This window comes from Cherax quadricarinatus, chromosome 20 (assembly GCF_038502225.1).
Source record: "Cherax quadricarinatus isolate ZL_2023a chromosome 20, ASM3850222v1, whole genome shotgun sequence".
Classification (NCBI taxonomy): Eukaryota; Metazoa; Arthropoda; class Malacostraca; order Decapoda; family Parastacidae; genus Cherax; species Cherax quadricarinatus.
The window spans coordinates 42,911,168-42,933,159 of NC_091311.1; the positions used below are offsets into that span (position 1 = coordinate 42,911,168).

Genomic DNA, 21,992 nt, shown 5'->3' on the forward strand with positions numbered 1-21,992 from the left:
GAAAGCTCTCATATTGATAGCTCTCTTCGGTACCCCAGTCAGCAGATGATAAGTGTTCTCAAAGCCCATTGTAATCTGCTAAGTGAAAATCTGGGACTGTTACTGAGTTATTCAAAGGTAATTGATTTGTGGTCACTTGTGCCAAGTTCCTCTGAAATTTCTAAATTATTAACAAGTGATTCCTTGTTTGCCAAAACCAAGTCAAGCAGGTTATTACCCCTTGTAGGTTCTGTCACAAACTGCTTCAAAAAACAATCCTGAACTACTTCTAAAAAGTCATTAGATTCTAAATTCCCTGTCCAAAAAATTCCAGTCTATCTGACTAAAGTTAGTCTCCTAGAATTACAACATTATCATGCCTTGTGGCCTTAACAGCTTCCTCCCACAGTAGTCTTCCTTGGTCTCTATCCAAGTTTGGGGGATGGTATATCGCGCCTAAAATAAATTTTTCGTGTCCCTCTGAAAATTCTACCCAAACAGACTCGGTATGTGTTTCGGACTTTATACCAGTTTTTATGCAACAATTTAAACGATCTCGGACATAGTGTCAACCCACCCCCCTTTGATATTTCTGTCTACTTGGAACAAATTAAAACCCTGAATGTGACATTCAGCAGGCATGTCCCTATTTTTCATATTAAACCACGTCTCAGTTATGGCAAAAACATCAGTGTTGCCTGCGCCTGCAATTAATCTCAATTCGTCCATCTTATTTTTCACACTACGACTATTAGTATAATACATTTTCAGAAACCCTCCCCTCTCTTTTCTCTTCCTGCTGATTTCTGTTCCTCCACCATGCCTGTTACTCTCCTTGTCACTTAATGCTACTGGCTTTTCTATATTCACCAATAACTCTACCTCATTCTGCCTATAACTGGTTTCCTTATAACTCGCACTATCGCTACACTCGGAATTCATTAATTTTCCACAGAAACCCATACCACTATCTATTTCTAGTTTAAAGACCTAAGAGCTCCCTCCACTGCATTGGCCAGTGCTCCTACCCCAAACCTAGATAAGTGAACCCCATCCCTGGCATACATGTCATTTCTGCCATAGAAGAGTTCCCAATTGTCTATGAATGTTACTGCATTTTCCTTAGTGTTTGTCCAGCCAGCAATTGACACCGATTGCCCTGGACAACCATTCATTTCCAACTCGTCTCCTGGGCAAAATGCCACATATCACAGGGTTCCCACCCTTCTTAATTATCTCTATTGCTGTCCTATGCCTGCTAATCGGGTTTTCACTCCTACATCTGCCAACATTGTTGCCTCCCGCACTGAGGCAGATAATAGGATTGCTCCCATTGCCTTTCACGATGTTGTCCAGATGGCTAACACTATCCCCCATCCTAGCCCTAGGAAAACACACCCTCTGCCTCCTGTTCCTGTCCCTAAGACAAAAGGCCCTATCCATAAACTTAACTTGACTGTCTCCAACTAAAACAATGTTCTTACCTTCACTTATGGAATTCGTCATGATGTTCTCGATGGTCTTCATTGGGGCTTCAAGGGATGTCTCCCTCATGTCTGCCAATGCATCCTTGGTGCTCGTTGTGACATTCCCAGTAGACAACCCACATTCGTCAGGTAGCACCGAAAATGGGTTGGAAGTTTCCAAAGTCGTCTTCTGGTTCTTCGTTGTTTCTGCCTCTCCAACAGTCTTCTTGATCCTCAGCTTGGTTCCATGTTGCCCTGCCACTGACCAGGTTCCCCTCTTAACCTGAGGACTCGCAACAGGAGGATTACTACGAATCCTCTTGTTCTCCGTTAATCGCCATATCTCCAGCTTAGCAACCCTAAGCTCCTCTTTTAGCTGCTGGGAGCACTGTCAGGGCAGTGCTCCCTGCCCCACCCCACCCACACGTAATGTAAACAAACCAGGCGAATGTGTGTGGTTTTCGTCACTTTACAGTGTGTACAAGTTGTCTCCATGTTAATACAGTAGAATAAATGAAGAGAAACACTCCCATTCTCCTGTAACACCATTTTCAGAAGAAATGATGCTCATAGTGAAGGCATATGAAAGGCATAATTTTCTAGTTACCCCCAGTAATATTGTAGTGACACCACAAGTCCTAAAAGTCACCTGGCTACCACATATTTATGTTAATTTATTCTACTGTGGGGTGTATTTATCATGTTTATATGTTACGTAGCATGTTTCTTATATTTTGAAAAAATCATGGATGGATTAATGGAAATGTCTATATTAACCCTTTGACTGTTTTGGTCATATACATACGTCTTACGAGCCAGTGTTTTGGACGTATATATACTCAATAATTCTAGCAACTTCAAATCAAGCAGGAGAAAGCTGGTAGGCCCAGATGTGAGAGAATGGGTCTTTGTGCACCATAAAAAAAATCCTGCAGCACGTAGTGCATAATGAGAAAAAAAAAATACGTACCGACTTTGAGGTGTATTTTCATATAGTATTTGTGATTGTATTCTTGTTTTCTTGGTCTCATGTGATAGAATGGAAAACATTTTACAGAAATAGATTATTTTGATTAGTTTCACGAAGAAAACGACCTTGAAATTGAGCTCAAAGTAGTACAAATGTTCGATTTTTACCAGTGTTCAAGAGTAAGCAAATCACACCACACGTCCAGTACATGTCAACTGGGGAGTCTAATTTTCTTTCACTAGTGCACTGATATTATATATACCATTTTTACAATGCAGTAGTCTGCATAACAGTAAATCTTCTATTTTTTTGTATGAATAAAAAATCTAAATAGAAAGCAATAGTAATATAAGAGGGGCCTAGAGACATGACTGATGAACAGAGGGTATATTATTTTAGTGCCAAGAATGTCTACATTGTTCATTCTGGACCCTATTTTGAAATTGGCATCTCTTTTAATTTGGGTGAAATTGGCCAAATTGCCAATTTCTGACCACTTTATTGGGTAGTTCAAATCAGTAAATGGGCAGTTTCTTGTATGCAGTTGATAGAAAAAATGGAGTTCTAAAGAAATAGCTAAGAATTTGGTCAACTGTAACAATGGAATTGGCCAAAAATAAGGCTCAAAGTCGGCGAAATCACCGATGCATGTATGTCGCCGAGACCGCTAACTTCACGGGAGCGTAATTCTGTAAGTTTTCAATCAAATTTCGTACTTTTGGTGTCATTACCATCGGGAAAAGGTTCTCTATCATTTCATAATAATTTTTTTTTTTTTTTTTTTTTTTTTTTTTTTTTTTTTTTTTTTTTTTTTTTGAAAACTCCCAAAAGATTACGTATTACGTCAAGAGTAGAGAGAGACTTAGTGATTTTAACCCGTAAACAGTCCAAACGTATATATATGTTTCTTCAACATTTGACAGTATGTAAAAAAAGTAGATCCTGCAAGACCTACAAGATAATAATTTTCTAAAAAAGACCCAATACCTTTATAACAAGCACTGCCCTAAAAAAAACTAAACAGATAACAGCTAAGAGACTGAACAGTCCCTGGCTAACACCCAGCATTCTCAAATCCATAAATACAAAACACCGATATGAAAAGCAGTACAGAATGGGTCACATAACCAGAGACCAAACAAAATGTTACTCGTCAATCCTAACCAGCCTGATAAGAAGGGCAAAAAAATTGTATTATGAGAACAGATTATCCAACTTACGAGGTGATATAAAAAAGACCTGGAAGACCCTATCAGAAATTCTGGGAACAAAAAAGATATCACGACATAGCGAAATATAATTAGCAAAATCAGATGAACCCCAACTCCCACCAACAGAAACAGCAAACAGACTCAATGATTTCTTCTCTACTATAGGTCAAAACCTTGCCAATAAAATCCCAAGCTCAGATACCCCACCAAATGACTACCTCACTGGCAACTACCCGAACACACTGTTCCTAGCTCCGACTAACCCATACGAAGTCTCCCTTATTATCAACGCACTGAAAAACAAGGCAGGAGATTTAAATACCTTACCACCCTTTATATACAAAAAAGCGTCACAAGTACTATCACCAATCATTGCAACACTCTTTAACAAATCCATTGAATCCTCCACCTTCCCTACAGTTCTCAAAATAGCAAGGGTCACCCCGATCCATAAAGGAGGAGACCAAACAGAGTTGAATAACTATAGGCCAATATCCAATTTACACCCTCTCGCAAAAATCTTCGAAAAATTAATTCATAAACGAATCTACTCCTACCTCATCTCCCAAAACATTCTCAACCCCTGCCAATTTGGATTCAGGCCTAATAAAAATACTAATGATGCTATTATACACATGCTAGAACATATATACACTGCAATAGAGAAAAAAGAAGTCCCACTGGGGATCTTCATTGACTTACGTAAAGCTTTTGATACAGTTGACCATGACTTGCTCCACGTAAAATTGTCACACTATGGTATTAGAGGGCACTCCCTCAACTACCTCAAGTCTTACCTCAGCAACAGAAGCCAATATGTGTACGCAAATGGGGCAAGCTCTTCCGCACAACCAATTACAGTTGGTGTCCCACAGGGAAGTGTCCTTGGCCCTCTTCTCTTTCTCCTATACATAAATGACCTACCAAATGCTTCGCAATTACTCAAACCCACACTTTTTGCAGATGACACTACATACGTCTTCTCTCACCCGAGCCCAGTCACGTTAGCCAATACTGTAAACACCGAATTACAGAAAATATCTACCTGGATGAGGACTAACAAACTTACACTAAACATTGACAAAACCTACTTCATTCAGTTTGATAACAGAGCTACAGATGTACCTCTTAACATAACAATAAACGGATCACCTATCACAAAGCTAACAGAGGGAAAATTCCTAGGAATCCACCTCGATAATAGACTCAAATTTCATACACATATACAACAAATTTCTAAGAAAATCTCCAAGACTGTAGGCATACTATCGAAGATACGGTACTATGTTCCACAGTCAGCCCTCCTGGCCCTTTATCACTCTCTTATTTACCCCTATCTCACCTATGGAATTTGTGCATGGGGCTCAACAACAATTAACCATCTCAGACCACTAATTACCCAACAAAAGGCTGCAGTTAGAATGATAACAAATTCTCACTACAGGCAACACACTCCACCAATATTCAAAACACTCAACCTACTCACCATACAAAACATCCATAGTATTATTGCACCTATTACATACATAGAACACTTAACTCTGATATTAACCCTCCCCTCAAACATCTCCTTGCCAACCTCAACAGAAACACATGACCAGAACACAAGGCACAGATCACTCTTTGATGTTCCTCGTGTCCATCTCACACTATGCAAAAACTCAATGCACATAAAAGGCCCTAAAATCTGGAATTCATTACCTGTAAATATAAAAGAAACACTACCTGTTTATAAATTCAAGTCTCTTCTCAAAGATCACTTACTCACTCAAAACCAAATAAATACTGAATAACTGAACCTTATAAATTGTATATCCTAAATGTTACTCACAATTATATCACACAAATGTTAAACCTAAAACCCAATCTAACTTTATTATTTTTTTAAATACACTACCTAACAGAATACTCCATTCGATTGAATGAACAGCAATACATGCAACCATATGACCTGTCTTTGTAATACTCATTTGTGCTTTATAGTTATCTGTTTACAATAATGTTTTATCACTGATTTCATCATTGCTTAGTTAATCTTAAGTTAATTTTAAGCCAGCCCGTAATGCTATGCATATATAAGTGGCTTTGGCATGCTGCTCTTACCTGTATTTTTTGTACCTCTATGTATGCTTAAATTACTAAATAAATAAATAAATAAATCTTCTTTTTGTTTTTTTACATTTGAAAATGTGTAAAAAACTTTGATCTACTTTTTTTGTTATATTTGAAAATATGTAAAAAACGTAGATCTACTTTTGAGCACTAAACATGTGAACGTAGATCTGCTTGGACCGCTTCTGGTTAATGTGTACCTGCATGCCAGCACAGTGTGTAAGTATATATTAGCAGCAGCAGCAGCTCTTATTCTTCAAGAAACCATCACTATGAAAGCCTGTGATGGCCTAATTGAAGGTGCAACCACATAAACCCCGTAGACCACAAATGACCCAAGAATACTAAGAATGTAACCCAAATCTTGACAAAATAGAAGATCTAAGGAAGACAGCCCTGCTAACTCCAAACACTGCCTCCGCTGCCAGACAATCACTAACCCAAGCTCAGGAAATCAAGCCCTCTGCCATAGCTACACAGTATCTACTTTAGTGATACTATGAAAGGATATCGCAGGAGAAACAACAGCAGTAAGAAAGAATAACACCAAGAACCCTACAACTCAACTTGTCTCCCAGCAGGAAGCGTGTATCACCAACCCCCTCACCACTACCACCCAGGAACAACAACAACAAAACATGGCTGACTCCCTCCAACTCCACTCCCTTCAAAGTTCACCATGATAACTCAGGTATGATTATTCCTGACAATATCAGGACTACATCGCGCTCTAGAAAGTGAAATCAAAGATATTAAAGCAACACTTGCACAACGAGAATCCAAGATAACCAACCTAGAACAAGATCCAAAACCTTGAAGAGAAGATTACACCGGAAGAGCTGATACAGAAAATGCTCTGAAAACAGCTATAGCCAGTCACACTGAGCAAATAACAACCCTAAATATGAAGGTTGAAGAAGCAATCAGGACTGGAATCAGAACATGCACACTCGACTGAATGAATACCTTGATTTCCAAGATGACAAAACTGAACAAGATAGGTTGTCTGATGCAGTTATAATAAACAGCCACACATTCCTAGTGACATAACCCAAGAACAGTGCAAAGAAACTGCTATCAGGATAATACAGGACCACAAAGTTATCGTGCAAAACAATGAAATCAAAGAAACACGTTTGCTAGGAAAACAAGGTAGAAAACACAGTACATTATTATGATCAGACTTCATTCATATGATAAAAGAAAGGACTTAATTAAATCAGCAATTACAATGAAAAATGGAGTGTTCATCAACGAGTGTCTAATGAGAAAACGTCAAAACCTTCTGTTCAGGTTGAGAAAGCTTAAACAGGAAAACAAAATACATCAGTGTTTCACTGAGATGGGAAAATACTAGTAAGGAAAACATCAACAGGACAAAATATACCATCTCAAATGAACATGATTTCACTACCTTCCTTAGAAAAGCTGACATTTCTGTAACAGACTAGATAAGTGTCCTTAACACATATACGTGTGGTGCATATAGTGTATGTTACTATCAAATTATTGTGCATTAAATTTTTTTTTTTTTTCAGCTAATAAGCTACCTAAAAATACTTTTACTTTTTTTTAATTTTGCTTTTAAATTGCCCCAAATTTTTTTTCCAAGTCAAATCTTACTCCAAATTAATGTTACATGGTTGCTATGCCCATTTTTTTTGTTTACCCCCTTTTTTTGGCCTTTTATATTGTTTTTGCAATTGGGGGAAAATTAAATTCATTTTTGTGAAGCCCAAAAATATCTTTTAGTGCCTCCCTACCTCATATTTTTTTTTTATTGTCAGTGGTATAACCCTTTTTTTTTTTTTTTAAAAAATGGCCGTCTCCCCCAGGGGGGTGACCCAAAAAAAAAAAACCCCAAAATTGAAAATTTTGTCATCTTTTAACTTTTCCCCCTTTCACACAATCCTTTTTTTGGTTTCTCGGGAACCCACAAAAACAAACATATCACTTTAAAGAAACCAACTTTCCTAAAATTTAATTTAAACCCCCCCTTTAGAGTGCAGGCATTGTATTTTTCTAGGCCTGGGGTCGGGTTTGCCAGTTTCCCCTAAACCCCTTCCCTAAATATTCCCCTGCTCACACTCCCCTTATATTTTTAAACGGGAATCTTACCCCCCAAATCAAGGGTTTATCAGGGTACTATCTGCCCTTTTCCGTTTACCATTATAATTTAACCCCTTATATATTTTCTCCCCCTTTTAACTTTTTTCCTCCCCTTAGTTATGTTTGAATTTTTAAAAATAATAAAGGTGCTATTCTCGGTTCAAAAGTGAAGAAGTTCACTTTTTCCCATTATTTTCCCCAAGCTCATTTTTTGTTTAAACCCTTTATTTTTTCCCACCAAAAGCAAATTAGTCCCTTTTATTTGTCCCCTTTTTTTAAACTTTAAAAAAGCAGCTCTTTTTTCTTTTTAAAAAACAGGGGGGTGCTATTTTTAGCTTTAAATTTTCTTTGTTATATTAATTAACTTTTAATTCCTCTAAATCTTATGATTAAAAACATTGACCCTAGTAAACCTTTTTATTGAAACTTAAATAAATAAAACAGTAACTTAATTACTACACAAAACAATCAAAAACTTCCCCAGAAAACAAACTAACATTTTTCCCTTTTACAATTTCGGATTTTTTAAGCAACTTGGGTTCCATTCTTTACTAAATTCCCTGCATGCCAGTTGTCCTAAATTTATCACCAAAAACAACCTAAAAAAAATTGCAGTGTCTATGCCTTTCCCTGGTTAAAAGCCATACAACTGTAGGCCAGACCCAAAAAGGGGGTTGGCACAGCTGTATACTACTAAAGAAACTGAATGTATCACTAAATATTTTTCAAGGGATGAACCCAAAGGGTAAAATTACAAATTAAAACCCAAAAACCTCAAAAACCTCTGTGAAAAACATCTACGGGTCCACGTCAAACATTGGCTTTTTTAAAGTAAAAACCAAAGATATGATGCGGGCATGAAAAAAGATCTTTTACTACCCCAGGTGACTTTAACCTGTAAGGGCCCCAAGTTTTGTTCGGTTTTTGAAAATTAAAATTTAAAAAAAGTGATTTTTGTTTTTTTTAAAATTTTAAAAAAACTTTTTTTTTTTGTTATATTTGAAAATAAAAAAAGCGTGGATCCCTTTAACTACCCCTTGAGCGTAAAATCGGGCGGGATTTTTCACGGGTTTATAAATCCCCTCAAGAACCAAAGACCCTCAGTTTACAAAATTCCCACAAACCTATGAGTAACCCAGGGCTCCCAACAGTAACAAAATTTAAAGGGAATTACAGAGCCCAGTTTTTCCCTTACTAGCCCAACCCCTGGACCAACCCATACCCCCTTTAAAATCAGGCAAAACCCACAGATAATACCACAGACCACTCCCTATTTTCCTCTTTTAATCTAAAGTCATTTTTTAGATTTTAAATGGGGCAGCCATTATTTTCCCCCGAAAGTAAATGACTTTTTTTGGCCCCTGAGAAAAAAATCTATACAAAATTTTGTGAATGTATTAAAAATTTTTCAAAAGGGGGTTTAAATCCTCTTTAAAAACCCTCCCCTAAAAAACTAAACATGACAGCAAAAGGGGGTGAAAAACCCTTACAACCCACCCTAAAATCCCTTGGAAACAAGAAAAATAATGCAAAATGGGTAAATAACCAGGGCCCCTAAAAAAGAATTTCTGGTCAATCCTAACCACCCTGATAAAAAGGGGCTAAAACATTCTTTGGGAAAAGGGTTACCCAACTTGGGTATAAAAAGACCCCAAAAAACCTATCAAAAATTTGAAAAAAAGATATATGAAAGGGAAATTTTCCAAAAAAGCGGGTTAATTCTCCCCCCAAAACAAAACAGCAAACACTCAGTAAATTCTTCTCTCCTGGGAAAAAAACCCATGAATAAAATCTAGCCAAAATCCCCCGGACACCTCATGGAAACCCCCAAACACACTTTTCCCTGGCTCTCCCTGGAAAAAGTCTCTTTTCCCCAAAAAAACAAAAAGGGGGGTTTAAAATCCTTTCCCCCTTAAATAAAAAAGCGTGTGTCCTGTCCCCAATTTTGAAACCTCTTCAAAAAACCCTTTGAATCCTCTCCTTTCCCTGATTTTTCAAAATGTGGGGTGCGATCCCGGGAAAGCCCAAGGACTTGAATAACTATACCAATACCCAACACCTCTTAAAATCTTAAAAAAATTAAATTCAAAAGTGAATCTTTTCCACCTATCCCCACAACATAATTAAAAAGTTTGGTTCAGGCTAATAATTATGAATATTTCTTGCCCTTTTGAAAAAAAATATACACTGCATTTAAGAAAAAAACCCCCAGGATCTTCAATTAATTCAAAAAAAACTTTTGATAAAATTGTAAATTTTCCCCACATAAATTGTGCACTATGGTATGGGGGCCTCCCTAAACCCACCTAAAGTCTTATAACGGGAAACCATTTTACAAAATGGGAAAACTTTTTCCCAAGGTTACAGTTGGTGTACAGTTCGGCCCCCCTTCTTTCCGTTTAAAAAATGTTCTTGCATTCCTTTAAATCCACACTTTTTTGGGCCCTTTTTCCCTCTTCTACCGGGGCCCCAAGTCATCCAAACCCAAATCTCGATAGAGTTACAGAAATATCTACCTGGATGGGGACTAGCAAACTTACTCTAAACGCCCAAACCTTTTATTTAAGGTTTGGTAAAAAGAGCTAAGATTCCTTTTCATAATGATGGGATCACCTTTTAAAACTACAGGGGAAAAAAATTTTTAAAGGTCCCCCTTGATAATAGACTAAAATTTCCACCATTTAAAGTTTAAGCCCGTGGCAACTATAAAATTTTTCTTTTCCCCAAGTGGCCCCTCTATTACCTTTCACTTATTTACCTCCCCTTTTAAATTTTTGTGCATGGGCTAAACCCAAAAACCATCTAGACCTTTAAATTTCCCCAAAAAAAGGCTCCCCAGTCAGAATGATGATAAATTCCCACTACAGGCCTTTTTACTCCACCAATATTAAAACCCTCTAAACCTATCACCACAAAAAACACCCCTTACTTATTATTGTACCACTACATGCATTAGAACACTGAACTGGATCCCAAACCCTCCCCTCAGATGCCCCTTTCCCAAATCTAACAGAACACATGACCAAACAAAAACAGCTCACTCTTTGTTTTCCCCCTTTTTCCATCTCTTTTTTTTAAAACTAGGACAAAAAAATTTAAAAAATTTTAAAATTCTTACCTGTGAATAAAAAAAACACTTCGGTTTAAAATTAAGTCTCTACAAAAAATCACTTCCCCAAACTAAATAAATCTGAAAAATTTTGTATCTCATAAATTTTAAATTGCCCCAAATAAATTTTTGTTTTTTTTAATTATATTCCCTAACAGAATATCCATTCTACTGAATGCAAAACACAGTAAATGCCCATATGACCTTTTTTTGAAATACTCATTTGTGTTTTTTATCTATTTAAATAATGTTTCCCCTAATATATCATTCTTAATTAATCTTAAGTTAATTTTAAAGCCTCCCCTTTAAACTCTGAAATAAAAGGGGGTTTTTGGCATTTACATTTAAACCCACTGTTTTTTTGTTTTCCCAAGTTTTCATATTCAAATTAATATTTAGGTACAGGTACACATAAGTATAATTATCAGAGTACATATAAAATATGCAATAACTTTAAAATACAGTGGAACCCTCGGTTTACGAACACCCCGCCATTCGAATTTTTCAGGATACGAACCGTCGTTTGGTTGATTTTTTGCTTCTGGATACGAAAAAAATTTCAGGATGCGAACTTCCCCCTCCAGGGAGGTTCCTTAAATAAATAAATAAATAAATAAATAATTTATTTCTTTGCAAAGGTTACAGTAATGTGTTTACATATCATAATATGATTGGAGCAAAGAAAGCCACTATCATGCTGAGGCATTTCAGGCAGACTTAACCTAATGCTTATGGACTACTTAACCCTTTGAGGGTTTCGGCCGTACTAGTACGGCTTAAGACCCAGGGTTTTTGACGTACTAGTACGCCTAAATTCTAGAGCCCTCAAATCTAGTGGGAGAAAGCTGGTAGACCTACTTATGAAAGAATGGGTCTATGGGTCAGTGTGCACAGTATAAAAAAAAATCCTGCAGCACACAGTGCATAATGAGAAAAAAAAAACTTTGACCGTTTTTTTGGAATAAAACAGCGATTTTTGCACTGTATTTTTGTATGGTATTTATTGTTGTATTCTAGTTTTCTTATTCTCATTTTATAGAATGGAAGACATATTACAGAAATTGAGATGATTTTGACTGGTTTTACAATGAAAAGTACCTTGAAATTGAGCTCAAAGTAGCAGAAATGTTAAATTTTTACCAAAGTTCAAAAGTAAACAAATCATGCCAAGCGCCCAATACACGTCAACTGGTGAGTCTAATATTCTTTCACAAGTGCGCCAATATTATTTATACCAATTTTTACACTAATGCAGTAGTCTGCATAACAGTAAATCTTCTATTTTGGTGAGAATAAAAATTCGAAGTGGAAAGCAAAAGAATGTAAGAGGGGCCTGGGGATGTGACTAATGAACAGAGGAAATGTCATTTTAGTGCCAGGAATGTCTTTCTTGTTTATTCTGGACCCTATTCGAAAATTGGCATCTTTTGAAATTTGTGTGAAATTGGCAAAATTGCTGAATTCTGACCACTGTACTGGATAGTTGAAATTGGTAAATGGGTGGTTTCTTGCACTCATTCGATAGAAAAACTGGAGTTCTAGCGAAATATTCATGTTTTTTGTCGACTAGTACAGTGGAATTGGCCAAAAGTGGGGCTCGAAGTGGGCAAAATCGCCAATGCGTGAACATCGCCGAGACCACTAACTTCGCGAGAGCATAATTCCGTAAGTTTTCCATCAAATTTCATACTTTTGGTGTCACTATGATCGGGAAAAGATTCTCTATCTTTTCATTAGAATTTTTTTTTTTTAAATTTGGCCGACCCTGAGAACAAGTCTCGGAGAAGGCCTGTCGACCCTCAAAGGGTTAAATCTAGACAGGTGAAAAGTGTACTAGTAGTGGTTACCAATGTTTTGCTGATGGTGGCACCAACTACTGGCAGCCTTTTGAAATTTCTCCATACTGTTATTATTATTATTATTATTATTATTATTATTACATTGTATTATTATTATAATAATTATTATTAGTATATACGTGGTGATGGGCACTTGATCTATGGAATTGAATCTGTGCTCCAGTTCCCTAAATTATTAATAATAATACGTATGTAATAATAATACGTATGTACTAGGTATAATAATAATAATAATACAATATAATAGTAATAATAATATGTTGTCATTTTTAGACTTTTTTTTTCACATTTTTGTGCCAAATGCTTCAAAATAGAAATTGGTAACCTTCTGGGTGGCTGAAGGTACAGCTGCTACGACCACAGCTATCTCAGTGAACACCAAGAGTCAGAAGGATAAGGAGGTATGATGCTCTGAGTGATTGCAGCAGACCCTTGGGATGCATAATTTTATCTTGTATTGTACAAATTTCTTACACAATGCCTCGCCCAAAGAGACAGTATTTGCATACAATCAGGAAGAAGCGATTAGAAACAATGAAAAAAGCTAGAAAACGAAGAAGGTAGCATCATAGTGATGCAGCTGGCCGCCGCCGCCACCACCACCACTGTGGCCACCGCCACCACCACCACCACTGGCCGCCGCCACCACCACCACTGTGGCCACAGTGATCATGTCTTCACCTATATATACATCTGTCTTGACCACACCTGTGGTTACATATATGACAACCTCACCACTATTCATAGATAAATGCAAGCTAGGTGTGGGGTTATGAACTGGGAAGATACTAGAGTGGGAGAGTAAATGGCGGATGCTTTCTGCTGCTGCCGGTGTCTCCATCACTTACCCTATTATGGCCTATTTTATTCATTCTAGAGTATATATCATGTTTCTGTGTTATGAATATTGTTTATTATGTCATATTAGAATAATTGTGATAGATAACTAAGCAGTAGAGTTGATATTAGCATTATTTTGTCATGCCTCCTGAGAGGCTGGAATGAATTAATTGCATTTCATTTAATTTAAATGAGGAAAATTGACTCGGCATACAAACAACTCAGGATACGAATAAGGTCACGGAACGGATTAAATTCGTAAGCCGAGGTTCCACTGTAGTACTTGAAATTTTGGATAGTTTCCAGACATAATAGAGATGTGCTCACGGAGAATGTAAATGAACCGTGTGAGGCGCGCTGTATTTGAAAGACCGCTCACCGTATAGCAAGTTTTGGTCATAATTTGAAACCTCGGTATTAGCAGATTGCTGTAAGGCGAAACACCGTAAAGTGGGGCCCTACTGTATCAATAAAAGTACTTGGAAATTCCTTTGGCATTATGCATTACAAAATCACTGGTCTGTAACTGCATAGTTTGTGTGTGTTTGTGAAATAGTGCTAGAGTTACAGTTCCAGAGCTCATTTCTTACCTTTTGATCACCTAACATGTTCTAGCTGTCATATTTACTTTTGAATCTGTGTATTAAGGTCAGCCTACAGTATAGTATATTGCCCTCTGTCTTATTCCACATCTTTACTACCCTTATACTGCTCTGTAAAAAGCTTTTGCTCCTGTAGCTATTTTAAGTGTTCATCTTATCCATTTACCCTTGTCCTGATCAGATCAGTCCCAAATTACACGGCTTATCCCCTTCCCCCAGTGTATATATGTTGTGATAATGTCGTGTCTATAATCATCCAGTCATGCCCTTGTGTATATTGTATGTTTTGATCATGTCTTCACTGTTTCTCCAATCATGTGATAGTTCATGGAGTCTTTCCACATGGCTTGTGCGTTTCATCTCTGGGACCATTTTGGCTGAGAACATTTGAACCTTATATAGCTTTATATACTTGGCCAGATGTGACATCCACATTGATATTGCAAAATCAATGATTAGTCTTGTATATACATATAGTGAATGTTAATGTAGGAGATTCTTGTTTAGGCTTCTGAAAGGCCATTTTTACATTTATATGCTATGCATATACTGATGTTATCCTGTTTGTGTGATTTGGGATACCTAAAGGAATGTGCATAAAGGCACAGTATGCAAAATAAACTTTCACTGGGACTACATTTTGCTTAGGGTGGCCTTATTACCATAAGCATTATGTCTTTATACCTACACCTGTCAGCATTATGCCTATACATCCATGTTAGGCATAACATACTACTGGGTCTTTTACTTAACTCAGTGTAGTGTCCCCACCAGTGTGGTGTAGTGACAAAGGTCTCTCTTTCCCTGTACACATTCTTATTACTTCACAATTGATGGCTTTAAATTTTAAAGCTAATTTTTTAATTCTTAATGAAGTGTATATAGGGCTTCCCATATTGGTCTTTTCTTTATATTTTTCTCATTAGTTTTGTAACTTCTGCAAACATTTGACATTAAAAAAGTTGGTCCCCCTTTTGTAGATCATTGGCATATTCCATGAAAAATTGTGGAATCCATAAGTGACCCTTTTTTGTGACATTGCTGGTTACATTTATTCATACTGATTATTCTATCACTGTAACTGTCTTGTCTTTCAGGTATTCCTTAATCCATGGTAGCACACTGCCTGTCACCACATCCTGCATCTCCAGTTTGTGTATCAGTCTTCTATGTGGTACTGTACAATATTGAAAGGCTTCTTACTGTCTAGGAATGTGCAGTCCGCCCACCGTTCACTTTCTTAACTCAATCTCCGTCAGTCTGCTGTAGGCCCCTATTAGGTTTGTGAGACAGGACTTTCCATACCTAAACCTATGCTGATCTGTGAACTGTTAGTTTCTTCAGGTGTGCATGAAGTATTTGTCATGGATACTGGTCTGTAGTTTATTACCTCTTGCATTTCTTGAATAGTATCTTGGAATTATGCAACCCATCTTCAGTGTGCCTGATAGCTCTCCTTTTGTCAAGTTTTTGTTAAGATTTGGGTAAGTGGCTTGCTTAGGGCTTCACTTCTTATCTTTCAGTATCCAAGGCAACATTTTTTTTTTTCAGATCCCATTGCTTTTTGTGTCCCATTCGTCAGGAGTCTCGTTACTTCTTCACAGCTTCTTTTAACGTTTGCCAATTGTTTTGGTTTCTTATCTACATTTCACTTCTGCATTGGCCCCTGTTTGGTTCAGATGCTTTTAAATCACTTGTTGAGCTATTTGCATTGTTTGCCTGTTTGCATATTGGCTGCTGTCTGATACTTAGTCATTTAAATTTGGTTTGTTAGCATTTACTAGATTAATTCAGCCTTTTTTTTCTGAATGCCTTTTTTTTCTGTCACTGTTAACCCTTTCACTGTCGTGAAATGTTAGAAAATTTTTTACTGAAGGTAATGACACCCAAAAAAAAAAAAATGAAATTTGATGTAAAACTTATGGAATGCACAAGCCCAGAGTTGGCAGTTTGGGCACAATTTATGCATCGGCAATTTCATTGACGTTGAGTCCTTTATTAACCCAATTCTAATGCTCAGTTCGAGCTGATTTTTCAATTATGCCTTCTGCTCTCTCAATTAAGCACAAGAAACAGAACTACCCTGTAATGTGCACAGATATTGGTAATTTGGCCAATTTTACACACAAAAAAATTAGTTTAAGAACATGTCCAGAATAAGCACTGTAACATTCCATCCACTAAATCATCCTTTCCTTTTTCATTAATCATGTCCCCAGGCCTCTCCTATGTAACATTTGCCCTCTGTTTTGAATCCATCATCACACATTTCTCATATAATAAAATATCAGGAATGATTGGTCATGGTTTAGTGCATCCCAATAATTAGAGCAGACCAAGTAAAAACCCTTAAGACAAACGAGCAGGGGCAAGGTAGACCCTACTCATCCTCAAGCTATTTCCATTCTGAAACCAACCAAAATCATCTCTACTTCACTAGTATGTCTTCTGTTCTTTCAGTCGATACCAAGAAAGGGCTAATGAAACCATAAAAAGCCCCATAGAAAAATTTCTCAAAGTTGCTATTTTAAACCAAAGTCAGGGGTTTGCTTTTCCCATCAGTCACTGTATGGGACAAGATTTTTTTTGAACTCCACACTTGCCCCACACCCCCATTCTCTCATGTCTAGGTCAAAATTTACGACTCGGCTCATTTGAGGGAGCTGAGCTCAAAACATGTATATTAATGTGAATCCGCAAAGTGTCAAGGCAACTGCCCAGGCAAAGGATTGGGAAAACAATAGAGAATCCAAAGATCTACATAAGTGACACTGGCATCAATTATTTAGATCTACGTGGGAAACAGTGAAAGGGTTAAACTAGTCACCAACAGTATTAGGAAGTTTTGTACTGTATTTTACTTATTAGTTTGCTTAGTTTATTTGAGTATTGAACGTTTCATTGTCAGAGAAAATTATCTAAAGAAATCGGAAAAAGAAATGTACAGGATGTAATTTTGTATATTTAAAGTTAAAAAAAAAAGTTTTATTTAAACACTGATTTATTATGTATTATTCTTGCCAAAAAAAATTATTTGTTTGCTTATCGTGCATAACATTTAATAAAATATTGTAAATGTTTTTATATTTGATACTTTGCATTTCGGTTTAATTCTCTTGCATCATTTAGGTACACAGAGTCGCCAAACATATGTACTCGAATCCATTCCAGCAAGAAACAGAAGACTGGCGCAACAAGAAGGTTCAGGCTCACGGAGACGCAACTCGTCAAGTAGTAGTCGGGGCTGCAAATCTGTAGGATCACCAAAAACACAGATTCGTATTGGAGACATTTCCAGTAAAGGCAAAAAAGCATCCACTATTACAATGGAAAAAGAAACTGAATATTTTAGAAAGAAAGATGGGATAGGAATAATAGACAAGAAAAATGGACCATCTCCTCTAAGAACCAGTGGTGTGGAAATAGCAGATGCAAGAACAATTCATGATATTTCAGTAACTAACCCGAAGCAGGCCAAGAGAAAACTAGAAAGGGCAGGGAAAGTTCGTGCCAAAAAGGTCAAGAGTCTGGAATCTGAAGTGCTTCCCAGCAATGACATCAATGACAATAACAACAACTCTGATATGAAAGTTGATGTAAAGGTTTGTCTCATTTTTTATTACCAGTTGTTTGTTTGCATACTTGCTTAGTCGTGCTTGTGGGGAGAAAGGTTGTGCTTGTGGGGAGCAAGGTTCTACTCTGGTTATACAGTATCTACACTAAATTGTGTGTGTGTGGTATTACAACTGAAATTCTTACTTAATTCATTCTGCTTATTTGCAACCTCCTCAGACTTAAAAGAAACTCTTCTTTTATGGCTAGTGTATAAAAAAATTGCAAAATTTATTTCGCATGTACTCAGAACATATCAGTGCCATGGGAAAATAACTGGAAAAATGAAAATTCACTTTGATTAGGCTGGGGGCTTTAGCTTAGAGTCCACCTGCTTCAAAAACCACAGAAATGTATACACCAAAAATTTAGTTTGCAGTGTTTGGCTGTGAGTGTAACCCTGAACTGGTTATTTAAAACTGTACTGTAACATACATGAGTTGTGATGAGGATGTTTCAAGATTTAGATATACTATTAACACTTAGAGGTCATGCAGCAAAAGCTAAATGTTTGTTCCAATGAACCAGCTATATCCCACCGAGGCAGGGTGACCTAAAAGGAAAAACTATAGTTTTTCTTAAGCTAAAGGTATTTGGATATATACTTAGTGTGTCTTTGTCACAACCACTCAGAGGATATTATATCTATAGTGCTGTGTAGTAGATGAAGAGGTATGTAGTTAATACTATAGTATGTTCTATAACTTGACAAAGATGTGGGTCATCACTAGGTTGTTCCCAAACTTGTCACATGCTATAAACATCTTGTAGAATCCCTGGTTGATTATCTATGTTTTGCCACATTATCTGCATGCACATATTTTACTATGCTACACTTAAATGAGTATACCTACTCATAAACAGTTGAGCCCTTTTTGCCACTTTTATCATCTCAGACACTGGGGACAGGTATATAGATTTTAACCCTCGGATTGCCTTGTTCTTTTCTTTATGGTATCCAAGATTTTGTTTATAAAATATATTTACTATATTTTATATATATATATTTTTTAGGATGACAGTGTGGAAGCTGCAAGTCAACCAATTCAACAAGTAGTTTCGCATGATCACGGATACCTGAAAGCTGCACCATCTAGCAAATGTGAGGGGATTGTACAGGATAAGGGAGAAGTGTGTTCTAATGATGATCCTCAAGGGTTCACTGGTCAGGAACCTTGTCAGGTATGTTATAATTTCTATAAAATATTTTTTTCAGGTTGCTCTAAACATGTACTGAGATCTTGTAATCCAAGTTAATTATGCAAATTGTGATAAGTTTAGCAATGAAGTCTTCCTTGCACACTTTCACTAGCATATATGAAATGTGTTCATATGGCATTTCTGTAGTATCAAGATATGTTTTTTTAATCGCTAGCATTTTCATAAGCAAAATAAATTTTAAGGCATACTGTACTTCATAACTATAGGGGGTATTATACATAAACTTTCACTGAAACTCCAAAATTTCACAGTTGCATGCACCCAGAAAGTTGTATCTCTTATTTTCTTCCTAACAGGGAAAAGGGGTAAGGGGCTTCATTGCAAGTCACTTTCCTTCCAAACCCTTCTTTATTTTTACTAGTTCATCTTGGTCAGTTGCACATCCCAAATATTTAAAGTGGCGGAGAGCATGTATAGTCCCTTTATAGAAAGGGAAAGGGGACAAAAGAGACTGTAAAAATTATAGAGGAATAAGTTTACTGAGTATACCAGGAAAAGTGTACGGTAGGGTTATAATTGAAAGACTCAGAGGTAAGACAGAATGTAGGATTGCGGATGAGCAAGGAGGTTTCAGAGTGGGTAGGGGATGTGTAGATCAAGTGTTTACATTGAAGCATATATGTGAACAGTATTTAGATAAAGGTAGGGAAGTTTTTTATTGCATTTATGGATTTAGAAAAGGCATATGATAGAGTGGATAGAGGAGCAATGTGGCAGATGTTGCAAGTATATGGAATAGGTGATAAGTTATTAAATGCTGTAAAGAGTTTTTATGAGGATAGTGAGGCTCAGGTTAGGGTGTGTAGAAGAGAGGGAGACTACTTCCCGGTAAAAGTAGGTCTTAGACAGGGATGGTTGTTTAGTATATTTATAGTTGGGGTTGTAAAGGAAGTAAATGCTAGGGTGTTCAGGAGAGGGGTGGGATTAAATTTTGGGGAATCAAATTCAAAATGGGAATTCACAGTTACTTTTTGCTGATGATACTGTGCTTATGGGAGATTCTAAAGAAAAATTGCAAAGGTTAGTGGATGAGTTTGGGAATGTGTGTAAAGGTAGAAAGTTGAAAGTGAACATAGAAAAGAGTAAGGTGATGAGGGTATCAAATGATTTAGATAAAGAAAAATTGGATATCAAATTGGGGAGGAGGAGTGTGGAAGAAGTGAATGTTTTCAGATACTTGGGAGTTGACGTGTCGGCGGATAGATTTGTGAAGGATGAGGTTAATCATAGAATTGATGAGGGAAAAAAGGTGAGTGGTGCGTTGAGGTATATGTGGAGTCAAAAAACGTTATCTATGGAGGCAAAGAAGGGAATGTATGAAAGTATAGTAGTACCAACACTCTTATATGGGTGTGAAGCTTGGGTGATAAATGCAGCAGCAAGGAGATGGTTGGAGGCAGTGGAGATGTCCTGTTTAAGGGCAATGTGTGGTGTAAATATTATGCAGAAAATTCGGAGTGTGGAAATTAGGAAAAGGTGTGGAGTTAATAAAAGTATTAGTCAGAGGGCAGAAGAGGGGTTGTTGAGGTGGTTTGGTCATTTAGAGAGAATGGATCAAAGTAGGATGACATGGAAAGCATATAAATCTATAGGGGAAGGAAGGATGGGTAGGGGTCGTCCTCGAAAGGGTTGGAGAGAGGGGGTAAAGGAGGTTTTGTGGGCGAGGGGCTTGGACTTCCAGCAAGCGTGCGTCAGCGTGTTAGATAGGAGTGAATGGAGACGAATGGTACTTGGGACCTGACGATCTGTTGGAGTGTGAGCAGGGTAATATTTAGTGAAGGGATTCAGGGAAACCGGTTATTTTCATAGAGTTGGACTTGAATCCTGGAAATGGGAAGTACAATGCCTGCACTTTAAAGGAGGGGTTTGGGATATTGGCAGTTTGGAGGGATATGTTGTGTATCTTTATATGTGTATGCTTCTAAACTGTTGTATTCTGAGCACCTCTGCAAAAACAGTGATAATGTGTGAGTGTGGTGAAAGTGTTTTCTTTTTGGGGATTTTCTTTCTTTTTTGGGTCACCCTGCCTCGGTTGGAGACGGCCGACTTGTTAAAAAAAAAAAAATCTTTTAGTGCTTCAGCATACAATTTTCTTCCCTTCAGTATCATTAATTTACTTTACTTTTCAGTAGGTATTTATGATTCTTATCTGTAGAAAAACAACTGATTCTATCTAATATAACATTACATAAAAGTTGATAAAAACAATGGCTAGCATTTATCAAGGTAAGGACCCAAAGAAGAAAGTGTTCACCATCGCTTATGCCCTTGAAGTGTTTTCGAAAGTCCACTGACATCACAGCTCAAGTGATCCACAAAACCACCACATACATACATACCCATCCTTGAGAATACTGGCTTCATACTTTACTTCCCACCTGAGAACTAGTTCGGCTAACCAGTTTTCCTGAATCCCTTCATAGATATTAATTTGCTTACATTCCTATAATATGGCAAATCCCTCTTCTCCATTCCCTCTGATCTACCATGCCAAGATAATTCCTGGATTTTCGTTCCTCTACCACTCTAGAAACCCCTTAATGCTCTTCTTCCAGCCTTTCCTGAGAAGTTCCCTACGCATTCCATCCACTACGTATGTAAACCTTCTTGATCAGCTCGTCTTACTCTAGCCTTCTGAATGACCTAACTATGTCAACCCCCCCTCCTTCCCTTCCTTCTTCATTCTGAGTGATACATTTCATAATTCAGTTATACTGTGCTATTGTGTGTCTAGAATAGCAGTCACTGCTATTCTGAACAACTGAGGTACTAGCTCAGTGACTACTATATTGGACTACTGACGTGCTAGCTCTTTGACTACTGTATTGGACTAATGAGGTGCTAACACAATGAGTTCTACACTAGACTACTGAGGTACTAGCACAGTGACTATGTAATGTAT

At 37.2% G+C, this 21,992-nt stretch overlaps 1 protein-coding gene and 1 long non-coding RNA gene across 3 annotated transcripts in view; both read left to right on the plus strand.

The window, feature by feature from the left end:
- Nucleotides 1–21,992, plus strand: part of LOC138852996 (uncharacterized) — a 150,182-nt gene that overhangs the window by 51,686 nt on the left and 76,504 nt on the right. The window lies entirely within an intron of this gene.
- The window catches only part of LOC128700895 (uncharacterized), a 91,252-nt gene that overhangs the window by 30,129 nt on the left and 39,131 nt on the right, over nt 1–21,992 (plus strand). For both annotated transcript variants that reach the window (XM_070087011.1, XM_070087012.1), the window contains exons 4-5: nt 17,387–17,859; nt 18,884–19,051. In XM_070087011.1, coding sequence (XP_069943112.1) covers nt 17,387–17,859; nt 18,884–19,051 — 641 coding nt within the window. The remainder of the gene's footprint in view (nt 1–17,386; nt 17,860–18,883; nt 19,052–21,992) is intronic.